The sequence below is a fragment of the Ixodes scapularis genome, unplaced genomic scaffold, assembly GCF_016920785.2.
Source record: "Ixodes scapularis isolate PalLabHiFi unplaced genomic scaffold, ASM1692078v2 PGA_scaffold6__148_contigs__length_123643588, whole genome shotgun sequence".
NCBI lineage: Eukaryota > Metazoa > Arthropoda > Arachnida > Ixodida > Ixodidae > Ixodes > Ixodes scapularis.
In genome coordinates, this window is record NW_024609881.1 from 98,997,556 (window position 1) to 99,015,557 (window position 18,002).

The 18,002-nt window shown below is 45.7% G+C and overlaps 1 protein-coding gene across 1 annotated transcript; it reads right to left on the reverse strand.

Annotated features, from left to right (window-relative positions):
• Positions 1–358: 358 nt before the first annotated feature.
• Positions 359–13,091, reverse strand: LOC120849142 (Golgi-associated plant pathogenesis-related protein 1-like). The gene is made up of 5 exons (XM_040221287.1): positions 13,031–13,091; positions 11,944–11,972; positions 11,414–11,503; positions 3,260–3,389; positions 359–591 (listed from the first exon to the last, which is right to left on the reverse strand). The coding sequence occupies exons 1-5, from the start codon at positions 13,089–13,091 to the stop codon at positions 359–361; spliced, it is 543 nt and encodes a 180-aa protein (XP_040077221.1).
• Positions 13,092–18,002: the final 4,911 nt, after the last annotated feature.

Below are 18,002 nucleotides of genomic sequence, written 5' to 3' on the forward strand. Positions count from 1 at the left end.
TACCTGTTGTAATGATATTGTTTTGGCTTGCAAAATACAATATAATAAAAACGAACAAAAAACTGATGGAAGCTTAGAAAAAAAAAACCAAAAGCGTTATAAACTGTTATTTATAAAAACATTGTGCAGGTGAATATCTCGTTAGTAATATATTGGGGCTTCATCTTTGCACGGAAGGCAATAAAATGTTTCCGGGGGCAACTTCTTCTGAATCGGGCTGTATTTAATGTAGCGTTGTCTCTAAAAAAATGAAAAGTTTGTTTTGCTTATTTCTAGCGTTATACGTAAAATAAAATTTCATTCGATCACATTGAAATTTTTATGGTGAAAGCACACCAGTAATATCTTTATTGTCAATTTAGTTTATTGGGTAGAGAACGTTTTCCTGGAATTTGCCCATATAATTTCCTGGTGGGTCGTAGTTGCACACGACGTAGATGTTGTCGCTATACGAACGTGCCCAGCCGCAGCCCAGCTTTGTGGAGTTTTTCCACACTACTTGAGTGAAATGGCCAGTTGCGCCACTGAACCCCCCGTAATTGAAGTCGTAGTACTCGATCTCGTCGTACCAGGCAGAGACCACATCTTGTGCTAAAAAAAAAAATAAAGGTAAAATTTGTAGGTCTTGAACGTGGGCAAAGCCAGCTGTAGAAAATGCATTTCACATGAGTTGTATTTTTAGTGGCACGTCCTTTTCAAGATATGTTTGTTGCTGATCAAAAAGCTTTGAATTATGGCGTACTACGTGGGGATTTTATTCCTCACGGAAGTAAACTTGGAAGATTATTGCATTAGCGCTTAAATGCATTGTACCGTCTACATCCCATAGTTATTAATTGTACAGGTAATTGCGATTTGAAACTAAATTTATTAAAACATTTGAAGAGAAATCGGAGGTGAATTAAGAATAATTACTAAAGCACCATTTACGCATGTCATCTAGAATGCAACAACTTTAGTAATTTTACTTGATATATTCTGCGTATGGAATCCCACAAATAATGTTTAGTTCTGATAACGTTAGTTTTGTTTTCCTATTAATGTTTGCATTTCCATCTATCTTTAAGAGAGGTAATAAAATCTAACTAGAATTTGTATTTCAATTGTAGAGGCATATCTCGTAAATGTTTATATTTTAAATTTTATATGATTTTTTATATGTAATAGTTTGGACGATTAAACGGCAAGTTTTTTGTTTTTCTTAAACTATATATAAAAGACATATTCACAATTTTTTTAAAAACAGCCCGAAATTTTTTTTTCAAAACAGTTTTAGAACGGGGGAAAAAAAAGATCGAGGTACACCTAAGCATTTCTTATAAGTCATGAATGCGAAAGCACGCAAGCCGCTCGTCCGCTCCCTTTTTCGTCTGCTGCGTACTTTTCGTCGCCGGTCAGCGCGTGTGCTCCCCTGGGCATGAAGCGTCCAAGGTCACCGTACCTAGGGGAGCAACGGCGAGCTGATTGATGGATACGCAACGCCATGGGGTGAGCGGTCGTGGAACTTGACGAGCGCAGCGGCCAATGGGAGCCCCGTCGACGCGCGCCAGCCAATGGAACCGATGGAAACTATCTGCCGTTTTCGCGCTTCAGACTGATGACGTCCGCTCGCTCCATGAGACAGTTAACGCTTTCGCATAAAAAAATGAGATCTATATATTTGGCGCGGAACGAATTTAGTTCGCGCCTGCGCAAGGCGCCATTAGTCACGTGGTAGACCTGTGAGCCGTCGCGCTACGTCGCCGCCGCCGAAAGTACCGGAGCAGTCTGAGATCCCCGAACTCCCAGGGCGCACTATTGATTAAAGACCGGTAGCTTCGCTATGTTTCCATTGAATTTAAGTTTTTTTTTGTCTACATTTTCGTCTGGTAAGTTCGTTTTCTGCAAATTTATAGAAAAAATGCACCTCGTTTGGGTGAGGCGGCACAAAATTTTAGCGCACTAGGTTAAAGAACCGAATTTTGCGGTCGATTTGAAGAGCGTGGCCGTTATTTCAAATACCCGATAGTTACACTGAGTTGGTTAACATCAACTATACAGAGCAAAGCTAACACATCTGCTCTCGCATGTCACCTATATGGAAGTCTCGTATAATTGTGTTTGATGACCTTCAATTGACATGTCTTTGTCTTTAAGCTATTCAAAAACTGAGTAATGTCAGAACTAGGGTAGATTATGTGGTATTGTTTTGTGTTTCTTTTCCTTTGTTCAGTATCTGTTTGCGGACTAGAATTTGTCTTACGAGAAAAATGAAATTTCAAAACGCTGTTCGCTCATTCCCTATAAGAAAAAACAAACCTCTTAACTAAGCTGGTGGGAAGTCAACTGCCAAATATACACGCGTTATAAGTCAATAAACCATGTAACGCATTTATGAACTTGCATCTCGTAGTACGATTTTTGTTCTTAATGAGATAAATCGCCGTGATACTGCAGGATAGCCGAGAAACATCACGGAAGTAATGTTTCCTATTACTTAGGCATTTCTCTTTGCATTCTGCAGATTCCCTGAGCTTCGCGCCTTCTCCATGATCTGTTGCTTACACCGTTTGCTCCTCCGTTTCTCATTTATCAGTAGAAATTGAGGGAGAGGCGGAAATAGAAGTGCACTTGGACGGCAGAACGCAGAGCTCTAACTGGATTGATTAGGGGGCACATGAAAAGCTAAATATCATTGTCTCTAGTCACTCGTCGAACGGTTTCGAGCGTGTTCGAGTCGTTCGACGAGTGACTGGAAACAAATGAGCTAGCTTGCCGTCTACCCCCTAATAATTCCAACCAAAGATCTGAGCTCTGATGTGTTCTCGCGCTCTTCGTCTCCTGCTCTTTCTCTCCCTCTTCCGTTTTACTTTAATTATTTGCATGCACTTTTTCCGTTCTTATATAATTGTTTCCAGCCGTCTCTGTTTTGCAAACACCTGATTTGTTTTACGTTACAAGCGTTCCGTCCTTGTCCTAATCATATAACACAGAACACCCGTGAACGCCCACATGGATTCCTAAGTAAAATTAACCCTTCTCAAAAGCCTCTGGAGTAAAATTTTGCATAGGTTTTCTTGAGTACCATTCTATAAACGTAACATAACGTAGGTGTAAATATTATGAATTCTGACGACGGAATAAGTCCAGGGTCGTTAACGTTGAACTTCGACATCCTGGTTAAAAATTTGAGTTGCTGCAATAGTCGGGTGCTATTTCTACATTTTGTGTTGTGCTTAAGCGTGCTAAAAGTTTAATTTAAGATATAATGCTCACTAACGGTTTGGTCCTTGGGGAGCTGGCGATGGCCCAAACATGTAAAGATTTTCGCCATAAGGATTGTTCGATCGGTGTTCCATAATGTCTCGAGCAGCGTTATCTTCTGCCCAGTCTTGAGCCCACAAGTTTATCTGTGAGGGAAACAAAATCATAGATCATTATGAACAAAAAATATCTTAAGCAATGATATCCCCAAGCATTCCATGTGATATAAGCGGAGGATTTAGTGCACTAAGTTGCTTAATATTGCCGAAATATGGGCTGGATGCGATACAGTATAGCGATATATATTTGACTTAAAATGAAACCATACAACCAACTATAAATATAAAATAATATCTAGAGATGAACTATTTTCACTAGACTAAGTTCCACCAATGAGATTTTCATGTGTCAATGAGGGAGCAAGAAAATAGAAAATATATCGACAAGAAAGAAAGAAACACGTACGCAAGTTTTCTTACCTATTCAATTTTGATGCTTTAAAACAAAAAGCAAAGAAAGCAACGACAGAAAAAAATCGCTCGACGTGGTAGCCTTAGTTTGGTATTTTGCCAAAATACTGGCGCTGATCGCAAGATTTAATATTGTTACCATAGAGGCCCGTTCACAAAGGAAGGGCAGCGCTGAGATAGCGTGAATTATGGGCGAGATTAGCACTAGTTTAGCGCCTGTTGTGTGGCGCATTATAAGCACAAACTGGAAAAAGCCGAGTGACATGCAACAAGATGCTGAAATAGCGCCAATTCACAGCGGTGTGTATAACACTAAGATAGCTGCGTTGTTTTTGTGAACAGGTTTTATCAACAACAAAAATACCGGTCACAAAAAAATAGAAAAACTTGCCCCTTCTCCACAGATGTTTGAAATGAACGTGGTTTTGTGATGTGGGCGGAAATACCAGAAAAGTGCCTGTTGTCAACAAATGCTGATTAAAAAAAAAGTACAGTAGGTACAGTTGTTCGTTTCCTATTTCATAGTAACAGTTGTTAGTGGGAACCTTCCGGATAGACTGGATTCATGTCCTTCGCGAAAACCACCCCGAGAGCGTCATCAATCATTTCATCGCTCCCAGCCACAGCACCTGAGGCTCCAAGGTGCGCACCCGCCGTTGAACTTATAAGAAAACGAAAATTTCGTCTGTCGAGTCGGATTCAAAGCAGCGAACTATGGATGACAGCAATCGTTTCTGCTACAGTCAACCGCCCCACCAAGTGAGCTACAAAAAAACTAAATTTCTTTTATTGTCGAAGGAACACATTGGTAGTGAATTAAAGGGGGTATACATTAACTTTCTGTCTACTTTCGATGACGCGTCTCTGTCCTGTGAACCTCGGGCGTCCACTCGAAGCGCAAGCACAGCGAAGTCCAATGAGCGTGCGCTGAAGGCTGGGCGTTCGAGGGAGACGCCCCACCAACCTAACCATGACAGTGGCTACAGGTTAACACGCTGTTGACTTACAAACCCGCCTTTGCCAACAGGTCTGAGGGTTGCTTGTGCACAGAAACAAAATCCACTCATTCACAAGCGTCCGGGCGTGTGCTTTGCCGACTACAGTGCCACCGCAGCTCGGAGACGCTGGAGGCGAGTAATGGTCTTTAGACTTTAGCAAAAATCGCCTTCTGCGCTGCGATCTTAATCTGCTGGGCTGTGGAACGCCTTCTGAACATGCGCTGCAGCTGTGTTGTACGGGGTATCAGACGCTGAGCATGCGTCCATAGGTCAGTGACTCAGCCTTTTTCGCCCGGGTAATAAGCAATGCATAAGTTTATACACGCTGCGATTGCTCCTGATCGGCCAGGCGGGCGAGGTGCAGCTACAACAGCGGGCACTTTGCACGTGCGACGCAGCATTTCGACCTGATGCAAAGCTCCGCGGCTTTTGGTTGTGCCGAAAGATACTGCAAAAGTAGTGGGGTAAGTTTCCACAGGTTCCAGGTGCACGCCGACAGACGCAATAATGAATAGCCTGCGTGGATAGAAAAAAAAAAGTTTGCCTGGCACGTATGTCCACTCGTGTGGTAAGCCTTCATTGAAGGTAAGTGCGTAGCTTCGACTGCAATCGTTGTTGCCAGCGCTGAGGCACTTCTCTGCGTAGGGACGTCATCTGATACAGACCACCCGGACTTCGCTCCTGCGGTGTTTGCACACAAATTGCCGAACAAAAGTTCGTCGGTTGCTCGTTACGCTCAGGCATCGTAAGTTGTAGCAGCTGCCCGCTGCGACGGCATCATCTTATCTAGGACGACGCACAACGCGGCGCCTTAAGGCGTCCACCTTGCTGTCTCATACCAAGCTTGTGGGGTAAAAAAGTGCAGTTAAGTTTCCGACGCGAACGACTCCCGATATATTCCTACACATAACGCTCAATTCAGTCTTACCATACTCAAAGTAGTTGTATGCCTCAAGAGACGTGCATGCTTGTACCGCGTCGGCCGTAAAAAAGCTCGGCAAAAAGACCAGGCAAACTACAACGTGCGCCACCGAGGTTGGCGGCAGCAACTTGGCCGATTTGGCGTGGTGAGCGCCAGTGTTCCGTCCTCATAGCGTAGACGTCCTCGAAGGCGACCCAGCAACGGCACAGTTTCTTGGTGTATCACTGCTGCTCGGGCTCTGGTAGCGAGCGCGAATAGTCAGACATAAAGAGTAAGAAAGAAAACAAAAAAAAAAAAAACGACACAGGACAGAAAAAAATGCTACAAACGTTGGTGCAGCTTCGGTTAGCGAACGTAAAATCTACGTCACAATAGGAAGAACACTGCGAGAGCAGTCGCTTTTGTCTGTTCGCGACGAGAAGATTCGGTGTCGCCATCTAGCGGAAGGCAGGCGCAACCCAAAGGGAGCCACTTCTCAGAGCTAAATCGGTCTTCGTTCAACCTCGCTGTCGCGATGGTAACTTTTCATACTGTCTAATTTTCTTTTTTTACACGTTTTTTTGCGTTTGTCGAGGACGATTGCAATTATTGCTTTTGGCAGATATCAGGCTTCAATTCTACTAGCTTGAGTGTTCTTATTGTTTTGTTAAAGGCAAAGCGCGGTAAAGATGCTATTTTTTAGCTGGCTTAATGTTTGAAATTTACATATCTTTTTCCACCTTGCTTTGACAATTTCAGAAAAATTCATCGTCTTAGTTCGTTAGAGAACAGTCAACGGTACCATTGTTGTCCTGGTTTCCTCTCGTGAGATAAACTTAGGTTTGACATGCGCCAAAAAACAGGACACCAGGAGCCATTCGATGATATGATCAGCTACTGTCAAATGAATTTTTCATTCAGAAAAGACGAATATACATACACTCCCAAGTGAACCATTCGCTCACAATCAAACGTCTAGCGTGATGTAAACAAACCCGGCACCCGCACATTTCGTGCACCACGTGGCATCCACATTCTTCTCAGTGGCGGTTATGTCCGCCAACGAGAAGGTGTTCACTCTAGCTATACCTCCTAGGAGGCAAAGCATAATCCCTCCTCCCCTCCCCCCCCCCCCCTTCTTAAATATTATTACTATTGGATTCACGAAGTACAGTACAGCCAGCGTCAGATTCGCGGTCAGTGTATTGTGGTGCCACTCCCAACGAGCGCTACCCAAGACTGACGCGTTTTCCGTTACAGCGTGGCTCGTCGAGCTTCAGAGTGTTTGCCGCGTGGGGCGGTTCCCTTATCCGCTAACGATGCACAGGCCTTGTCCTCTGTATGGTATTGAGTCAACACCCCGTTGTGCCGGCGCATGCGCACGACCATCCAACCAGGCGAACTTTCACAGTGTAAGAAACTTCCGGGAAGTACTAATTCGAATGGCGCTACTATCAGTTACGACGCACCGAGAAGAGAGATAGAGAGAGAGAGAAAGAGAGAGAGGGAAAAAATCAACTTTATTTTTAACAACTCAATTCCGAGCCGCGTTCGTCCTCCCTGTAAAGGGGTGTCCGAACAGGGTACTTCAGAACGCGTGAACCGTCACTTCTCCGCCATATTGAGTGAAAGTTATGGCCCCGCATTCCGTCTTCTGTGTAGACATGAACCTCACAAAAATCGCGGCTTTTCTCCTTGCCTCGTCTGCTTTTTTGTGACGTCAGTGCACGTGAGATTTGACGCCGCTGCGACCTGCCAGAGGTGTGCGTCGACCATCTGTTCTACCGTTTTCAAGGCCGCTGTCACCACGGGGGGAAGGGCTAAGTGGTCTTGGCGTACGAGTTCCGCTCGCGCGAAGACTCTCGCCGCCTTGTATTCGTGTCCTTCCCTTTCCCGTTTCGAGAGGCCTAGCTTGGCTCAGCCTAAAACAGCAGCGGTGGCCTTGGGTGACAGCCGACAGAGCGTGTGAGATGCTGTCCGCACCCACGTGATGAACATGCTTCAGGCTACCGTGTGAAGGAAAAAAGCGGACCTTGGCGGAGGCAAGCATTACCTAAGACGAAAGACACGGTCGACGGCGGACCGCCGCACGCCATGTGGCGGAGGTGTGTGACTTTACGGTTTCTGAAGTTTCCTCTTTGGCTTGTACGGGTCTTGGTCATCAGCCGGGGGTCGTGGGAGTAGGTATCTTGTTTGTGCTGAGTTAGTAGAGGTCAGAGGGCCTCTTGGAGGTCGTGAAGTGGAGCGGCCCAGCCCGCCCAGAAGTAGGGGATGGCTTTAGGGAAGAAATTGAGTGGGAGGTTGGTAGGAGAGGAGGTGGCCCCGGTGCATTCTCAGTTGTTGGTGTTGGAGGGGTGGCCTCCACAGTCTTGGCGCTTGGGTTGTTTGAGGCGCCCTTGAACGTTGTGGTAAATGAGGTCGCGGGTTAGGGAGTTGGCCTGGGCTTGTCGTACGTAAGTCGTGTCGGCCCCATGGAGGAGCTTGGAGGGAGAAGGGAGAGTGCACAATTTAAGAACGTTGTTCATGGCGGTGACACCTGCGTTTTCTGTGCTGTTGTGCTCTGTGTTCACTGCGGTCGTATTGTTCAGACCAGGGTGTTGGGGGACCTGGCGGTTCCCTGTCGCGGCCCAGTGCGTGGGATATGGATATGGATATGGGCCGTCAACGCTTGCGACTTGAATTCCCCGAGGGCTTTTTGGGTCTTGGTGCTCAAGGCGATAGCAGAGGTTGTGTGCTCGTAGAGAGTGATGGCTTCTGTCATAGCCTAAACCTCCGCTGCGATTAATGATGAGACGTCCGACTGGAAACGTGTGAAAGTCAAGTGGAGAACTACAACGGCGGTAACGACGCGGGGGAGGGGGTGGGGTGGACTTTGTCGTTTGTGCAATAAGTCTCTTTTGTGTGTGTGTGTGGGGGGGGGGGGGGTTACGGTTAGGTATGACACACTGCCCTGTCGGCGTTTTTCGTCGCTCTCAGTGTCCATGTGTTTGTGAATGGGGCGGGGGTTGATTCTGGAGATTTTGTCCATGGCGGTGATCGAGACGGAAATGATTAAAGGGAGGTGACACGTGGGGAGACCGAGGGGTTCGAGGATGGGCCTTGTTTGGAGGTGGTGCGTCTGTGGAGTTAAGCTTGGTGGTGAACTTCTGTTCGTTCTTCAAGGTTACTGAAGACGTCGGTGCGTCCGAGCAGGATATTTGCTCTCTAGTTGGGCGACTCCGAGTGCAGTACTGGTGCACTTTCACAAGGCTGCCTGAAGCTTGTTGCGTTGTGTTGCGGTTTTGCGTTGATAATTGTACGCATGGATAAAACGAGTGTACCATGCCTTCGATGACTGTTCAGAGCTCATGTTCACGTACTTCCTGGCGTTGTCGCGTGATGCGTCTTATCATATGGGGGGTCTGTTCAATTTGGCTGAAGACGGTGGTAACCCATATTGTGATGCGACCGTCCTGCTGAAAGATAAAGCCGATGGTCTTGATATGGGTTTGCTGAGGAACTGTCTTGCCCTAAGTGAAGCTTGATGAGGTTTCTGTAGACGTCAACTCGTTTGGTGTTGTTGTTCGTGACAAGGATAAGCTCGAATTTCTTTGGAAAACAGGTCAGACTCATGCTTTCTGCATGGGAATTTATGACGTCCATGCCACTTTAGAGAATAAATTCTTGTTTTCCTGAGCTTGTGGTCATATAGCAGAGAGTCACGTCATCCACCTGGAGGGTGCGGTGGAGGCCAGGCATGGCTGCCAATTTTGAAGGGAGGTTTTCTATTTCATGGTGAAACTGGATTGGGGAGAGTATGGAACCTGGGGGGTGCCCTTTGTAAGTGGATATGGGTCGGACGGATTTTCATTTGGACACTGAATGCGCAGGGTGCGGTTTGCGAGAAAGTTTTAGAGCGCAGCTCTTAGGCGCCTGTTTCCGGCTTGAGCGTCGAGGTCGTCGCCGTCGGCGTCGTCGTCGGCGTAACCACGCGGTGCATTATGGGTAAATTCCCCCGCTAAATGTAGCGAAAAAACTTCCCCGCTAAATGTAGCGGAAAAAGTTGCCCGCTAAATCTAACGGAAAAATTTCCCCGCTAAATCTAGCGGAAAATTGACCCCGCTAAATCTAGCAGAAAAATTTCTCTGGGAGTCATTGGACCCCCCCGAGGTCACGCGACCCCTTCCCCAGGTCACGTGACCCCCCCCCCCCCCCCCCCCCCGAGAACACGGGACCCTCAGTACCGTTCCCCCCTCCTCCTCAGGATCTGCGCTCCAATTCGGCGTTATCAAGGAGTTGTAAACGCCTTTCATTTTTGATGGATCCAAATAGACCCATTCCCTGTCGGGTTTCAGCCTCGTTGACATAGTATTGCAGCCTGATCCACGTTGTCGAAAGCCTTTTTAATGTCGATCGTGGGGGAAAGTAGGACGTGATTTCGGGGGTGCCAAACGAGGCAATGTAGGACCATTTTTTATAACATTTTCTAGGCAGGACGGTATGGAGTTAGGACGGAGATTAGTGACTGCCGTGGGCGGCTTGCCGGATTTAGCAATGGCGATGATGATGGCTTCCCTCCATTTAGGTGAGATGGTTTCCTTTCGCCAAACCTCGTTGATGTGTTCAAAGAGTTTGGTTACCCTGCCCTTCGTGAGCTTGCGCAATCCGCTGTATTCTGTAAGCGCTGACGTGGATCATCTCAGATACAGTGAGGATGAGTTACGGGAGCGGAATCGAGTGAGGAAGCCCAAATGGCGTGAAAGCACTCAAAATCGTTCTCAGGAGGTGGTAAAGAAACGGAAGGGACGTTACGATGACAGAGAATTGCGTGAGTACCGAGCTGCTGTCGCTATGAAACACTCAACGGGTAGCGTAAATGCTCTCTGATTTTTTCGCCCGAACACCTAAACGGCTGTTTCAATGACCTCATAGTCTTGTAAATATTAACGTGAAACGCTCTTTGGCTAGGTGTTCTGCATTTTATGAAGGCTGGATAAAAGCGAAAACGCGAGGTTTTACAATGATTGGTTGAGTCTTCGACATTGATTGGTTCACGGGGCGGTCATATGGCCAGAGGGATAGGCGAGAAGGAGTGAGGTAGACTAGGAGGAGCTTGACAACCCGTGAGCACTGAAGGAGAGGAGATTGCGAATATAAGAGGCTCTGGAAGATCGCCACGTTTATCAGCCCGATTATGGTGTATGGCTTCATTCTAGGAACCACTATGAAGTGTACACATGGTACGCGTTAAACTTTATGATGAAGAGCGCCGAGAACGTAGGCGTCTGGCGTCTGAAAACTCGAAGAATCGCTAAACGTGTTTAATGCAAGAACGCTTCACGTACCAACACAATATCCTAGCTATTTGTCAAAATTATTTCAGAGTCCCACGGCTGCAAAGAACACGAGGCAATCCGCAGTTTTAGCTTGGTCATATTCTCCGAGAACTATATGTCAAAACTTTATGCATGTGCGATCTGCAACATTAAGGAATTGATATCTAACTTTGAAATTAGAATACAAAAATCGAGTGCATTAAAGCTCTCGCGTAACGTGCGTCACAGCGACAGCAGCTCGATGCTTGCGTGAACCGGTAGAATAGTGACGCCATCGACGTTTCCGTGCCGCCTCTTCCGTGGTTGCAAGCTTTATAAAATAAGCGCTGTGAGCTGACCAGCTTATGGTGAATTTACACGAGGGCTATGCATTTCATGTCTTCCATTATTATGTCTGAGGAAATATCGAGAAGCAATCGGAGCTCTTAATTTCAGATTACCTTGTAAAGGTCTTTAAGAAAGAGAAAATTTGACAGGGCAACATACCTTTTCATCTAGAACCATTGGTGGACTTTGGTGACGATTCCGGTAGTCGTTGTGGATTTTCAGACATTCCTCTCTAAACTTTGTTTTGTCCTTCTCAAGTCAGGAAATAAAAAAAAAAAAACACACACACACAAATTGACGGTTTGGTAAATTTGTTTTGGAACATTGGAAATTTGGGAATTTCTATGACAATTAGTTTTGGTCTTGACCGGTACTTATCAGTGTAACAAATTAAACTCCGGAGCTCTACACAAAAGGAGCATATAATAATATCTTAGTAGTTGTTAATATTTTATAGAATACTGTGCATAGAATTCAAGCCAATGAAAACCATTTTCTCCGATGTGGGATAAGGTATATTTTCCCTTATCAAAATAAAACTATTCTATGGAAATTATTCGTATATTTTAGCTCCAGAACTAGCGTAAAATTTTGGATTATATTAACATAATGTGAACTACAAATTATTTGCACTTAAGACGTAATCGGGGAAATTTCTGTGTGTGTAGGTTTTCGACCTGCGCACGTACCTGTTCTTCCTGAGTGTTAGAATATTGACCTGGATAAGTTTATACAAAATAAGTATAGTTAATATTATCAATGTAGCATTGAATAAAATTCGGTATTTATAAGAGAAATACGAACATATTTTTAAGCTAATATATAAGCTTTTACGAATGTCAGGCTCATTTCAACTGTATTTGTCACTGAGCCTAATTAATACCAGAAGCCGTTCTTGAAGCGCCACTTACAATAACTCATAGACAAACGGAAATTTTAAAGTTATCCTATCCACACTATAGATTATGCATACGATAACAGTTAGAATGCGTGTTTTTTGGCCATGCCACTATTTTCTAGCCAACTCACCGAAATGTGATGAGGGGTAGGTGGCAAGTACAGCCTTCAACCATATGAGTGACCCATTGAACGAGGCAGCTTGAGCCGGCTTTGCTGAATTAACTATGGCCAGGCTTTAGTACATTGAAGTGTTGAAATAAATCAACCTTTATACTAGACTCGCTCTCTCTCTTCCTTTCTCTAAGAAAAACGCATCTTTGGCCATAGTGTGCTTAGCACGGACGCATCAGCTGCCTAGACGAATGGCTCTTTTATATTAAGGGAGACCCTACTTTTCCGAAAAGGCCTGTAATAGCATTGTAGGTCGGAACTACAGGTTGTCTTCACCTGTATCGGTTTATTATTCTGAAGAAGATAGAGTTGCACTGACCGAACTTTTTGAACCTTGGCGGTTGCTTCAAGTGTCGACACAATGGATCGGTCACATGTGGCTGCTAATTGAACTAGAGGTGTCTTTTATAAAATTACGCCTATGAATAATAGTGCTGTTATTTTAGAATATATAAATATACAAGTGCTAACTACAGCGAAGTGGAATTATTAAAAATGGTGGTTCTGATGCTTCTACACGAGTGTGCGTGTGCAGATGTCTCTAAATCTGCAATCGGAACTTAATGCATTTAACATAGACACCTCCCTCGAGTACGTAACTATGATCAATAAAGTCGTATGATCAAATGAACAACTATTCTGTAAATTGATATGTCAACAGATGCTTTCATGAGACTGCCGCATAACCCAGATAATAATACTTGCCGACGACAGCGTTCAATACGAAACACAGGGTGAGGAATGATTTCAGACTGAAGAAATTCATATCGTGTTCTTGCAGTGAGCTGTTAACCACTTGGTTGCTTTAGAAACATTCTGGTGCTATATATAGGGAGGCTAGAAGTGCTGTATTTCGGCGAAACGCATGTTATGCGCGACGTTGACACAGTGTAAGCACATCCCATTGTTTGTGTGAAAGGTATGTATGTTGCGAACAAAAGTTGTCACCAACCTACCTAAGCTTTGTTGGCCTATATGTAACATGTCACTCGAAGAACTTTTGTTTCAAGAGTCTTTATATCTTAATTCGTGTTGTATTTTGACCTTTCTAATATAAGCCAGATCACAAAGGTAGGTTTAAAATGCGAATTTTCTGCCAGTCAAGAAGCAATGTTGAATTTAATTTCCCTGAACCTGCTGCAAGTCTGAGAGTGATAATTTGAGGAGTCTGTCCGTTTATCGCATTGCCGGGGTTCTGCCTTCTTGGAGTTTCATTTTGAGAAAAGAATAGGCGTGTTTGCAATAGTTTTCTTTTAGCTGACAGTCCTTGTTTTCCAAACTTTACTCGCTTGTTTAAGGAATTCAGATTTTATTGGACGTTTTACGTCATACGTCTTAAAAAGAAAACTACAGTTCGCGAGTTTAGTGAGAGAGCCGTTTTAAGAGAAGGCAGGTGAGATTTTGACAATACAAATGAATTCGTTAAGAATAGGCATAAAATATTTAAATAAATTCATCTACCCTAATAGCATCTCTCTTCAGATTAATTCACCCAAAATATATTTGGTTGAGATAATTAGAAAAATCGAGAGGAAATTAAAGCACACATTACCAAAAATCTGTATTCTCAAAGCCCTGCAATGCGTGGAATTCAATGTTTAAGGAGTGATGGTATAAATGTTTTCAAAAGACGTTAAACATTGGTTTTTGGGAGTGAAGCTCATATTGTTTGTCAATTTAGCCGCTAAAGTTGGCAGGAAAATTTACGTCAAGTAAACTGATGTCATAGTGATGTCAGAGTATCACGTGACGACGCCACTTGACACCATGACGTCACGTCACGTGACCTGACCCCCCCGGTGTGGTCACGTGGACTGAAGTCGCCACGTGACGCAAGATCACGGTGTAAATTCGAGCTGCCACGCGATACCCAGACGTCACGGCACACCCATTTTTTCATCTAAATTTAGCGGGATATTGTACGGAGAGATGGGCGAAAAACTGCTCGAATTAAGGGATTCCATTAAGAAATATTGCAGGGTTTTAAAATTACAATGGCTTTTTCAGGATTTCATTAAAATATAGGCTTACACTCTTATATTTGTGAGTGTTAGTACGGATCATGGACCCCGTCTCTGACTGGTGTGTTTTGCGTCCCATCCATCCATGCATTGAAAGTGATTCCTAAGTGGCAGAAAATCACGTCACAAAATCTGGAGTGCCATGCTGTAAGATAGCTCTGCCCTACTGGTTGGTCGTAGAACTTCGGCCAAAAGTCACGTGCAAACGCGAGTGTCGCTCTCATCACTGCATTCCATCTTCTGGAGAACGACCTGCAGCAGAACAGGTGTCTGCCTCAACCCCCATAGCTGCTGTGACGCCGCCAGGATCGCGGCGGCCACAGCATGACACTTCTATGACGTCAAAAGACAGAAATCGAGGCACAGCTTTATTTTACTCGTTAAACACACTAGTTAGAGATGGGTTCCGGGCATGTATAGATCGCATAAAAGACGAGAGACATTCTTTGTTCTTTATTCAGGAGAAACCCGCAGTGCCTCTTACGCGTTTTTGCAGGGAGCACAATGCATTATAAAATAAATCGACGCTCTCGCGGCACACTAGTTTTGCTGGTAACGAATTCCACTGTAATATGGTACGCAAAAAAACAATGAAAGACGTCTACAAATCCCTGTGATGCCGAATTAGAGCGCAGATCTTAAGGAGGAGGAGGGGATGGTATGGAGAGGAGAGTATGCCACATCTCTTCATCCGTACCCCGTCCTTCTCCTCTACTCCTCTTCCCCTTCCCATCCTGCTGCTCCGTCCTCCCCTCCCTCTCCTCCTTTTCCCCCTTTTCCATCCTCCTCCTCTCTCCTCCTCTCATTCTTGTCCTCCCTTCCGCCTCCTACCCCTCCTTCCCCCTCGTGACGTCACTCGTGACCCTAGTGATCCTTGTGACGTCAATTGTGAAGGCCTCGTGAAGGTCGTGACCTCCACGTGATCTTCACTCTGATGGTCGTGACCTTCGTCGTGCCTTTCATGAGTCACCGTAACGGCGCTTGCGAGCCAAGTTACCCTCGTGATGTCACTCGTGACGTCACACGTGTCGTCACGAGTGACGTCCTTATGGGAAACGTAACATAAGGCAACGCGCGGTTACGAGTGATATCACTCGTGGCCCTCGTGACGTCACACGTGACGTCACGCTTGACGTAATATGGGGAACGTCCCATAATGCAGCGCGCGGTCCCGCCGACGGCGACGGCGACGCTGCTCAAGCTTGAAAGGGGCGCCTAAGAGCTGGGCTGAGAAAGGGGCGCCTAAGAGACGATCACACGCCCACGTCGTGTGATCGTCTCACAATTTTTCCTCCTTCATGAGTGCTTTGAGAATAATGATGGTTGAGGATGCGCCCCATGAAAGCCGTGAAATTGATGATCCCGAGTGAATTGTTGTAGCAGTGCCCGAATGTACCATCAAAGGAGGAGTGAAGAAATCGTGATTGGTCGGAATTCTTCCACCGCTGTGGAAGTGCGGGACTTCGGCAGGAACATAGTCCTAGTTGTTTTATGCTCTTCTGTTATTGAAGCAGACACCAGCCAGTTTGTGGAAAGGATTGCTGACACCGCTGGGAGACCTTCCGTATTTCTCGTAGCGTCAGGCCATCCAGACCCGGGGTAGGGGGGGGGGGGGGGGGGGGGGGGTAAAACGAAGTAAAACGAAGTAAAACCTTTGAGCAATTCCAGAGCCCTGATTGGCCTTTTTGAACGTCCGAATCTTTCGCAGGAGACGACAATGTCACTTTCGTGGTTGATGTTTATTGTGTGAGGTCAGAAAGCCGCTCTCACCGTGGACGGCGGCGGTGTCGCCCTTTTTTGAGGCGCCTGGTGGGCGGTTGAATGTGGCATCACTGGGGCGCATGTTGACCTACCCGACCACCCTTGTACACGCCGCTTCGCGGCGCCAGTGTCCGACGGCATATTACAATGCGAAACGATGGGGCGCAGCAGGCGATAAATATTTGGCTGTAAACAAAGTTGACGCTAGTTTTGGCAGTGGTTACAAACCCCCAAACACTGCGCGGTAGAGTGCCAAATATGTCGAGGCGGCATTTTTATATCTAAACGGCATCTGTTAGCACAAAACACTGGCGCGCGTTTTAACCAGCCGGCGGCGAGCACACTTGTGACGTGCCTCCAGGAAGGCCAATCAGGGGCTCGAGGTTCGCATCATGGTTTCACTCAGCGAGGAAGAAGCTATACGCCACTGGGGGCCGTGCTGGTGTCTATGCATTTAAGCGCCCTTCGCAAATGATGCGAAGGATGGGAAGGACAGCACTTGAATCTCGCTCAGAGCGGGATAGGTTGTAATGGCGCTGTCCTGTGGCCGCGAAGGGCTGGAAATCTGGGTGCTGTACACCCTATGGAGTTTCTGAAGTGTGACACTTGGTGCTTTCCCCCCATCCGCATTTCATCAGCCGAGACCTTTGGACCCACTTTGTGAAGGAGCTGGTGCTCGAAGTATTGCTGTCGTCGTCTCTGCTGGCATTATTGTTTGAGTGACTATGACTCTCTAACTAGTGTCATAGTCACCTCCCGCCGTTTACCCACACTTAGATAAATCTCGTCAGATTAATTCTTTAAAGTGATTATTGATTTCACAATATGTTGCACAGTCATTGGTAACTACATTACCTTAGGATGAGAAGCCATGGATAAATATAAGACAACGTAGAAGACCGAATACAAAACTTTAAAGAACATCGCATGTTAAACAAATAATATCATGGATGTGTCCATATAAATAGAAAGTGTGAAATTTAGGGTAAAAGGTTGGCTTGAAGTTTGTCCCCTCTGCCGAAGGCGATGAAATGCAGTAGCTTTATAGAAACATCGTGGGTGAAAACAATTAGGAAAGGAAATGGTACGGTAATGAAATATTTGCATCATCCCATACACACATCGTGGAACACATCACGGCCGGCGTCGTCATCAACGTTATCTTCTAGGACAACGTCGATGACGACGTCCTAGAGGACGACGTCATGAATGAGGTATTCGACGACCTCTAGGACGACGTATAGAACGTCGTCGAGGACCACGTCCAAGATGACATCAAAATCTGTCTTAACCGACCACTAGCAAGGTCTCAAGGACGGCGTCAAGTACGACGTCTAGCGCGACCTCCAGGACAACCTCGACGACGACCTCTAGGACCACGTCAGCCACGACGTCAATAACAGCGTCGAGGACGACGTCGAGGACGACCTCCAAAACGACGTTAGGGTGGCCTGGAAGATGACGTATTAGACGACGCTGACGACGGTGTCTAGCACGACGTCGAGGGTTGCCTCGAGGACGCCTCTTAGGACGTCCTGAAGGACAGCATCCAGGAAGGCGCCGAGGATGACATCTTGGAGGACGACGTCAACAACGGCGTCTAAGACGACCTCTAGAATAAAAGCTGAATTAAAAGGTTATTTAAACTGAAGTCGTTTAGAGCTTGACCGTTAGTCTGGTATTAAAGAAACAAGCTAAACACTTACTAAAAAAAAAAACGAGCGAGGGGTGATTTAGCGTATTGTTATCCATTGAATCTGAATATTACATCGTCAAACGTGAAAACAGCGCTTTTCTCATTCGCATCAGCGCTTTGTCCGTGCACTCCTTTCACTTGTCCTTTGTTCAATTTTTTGCGCTGTTTTCACGTTTGACGATGTTAAACCAACTAGCCC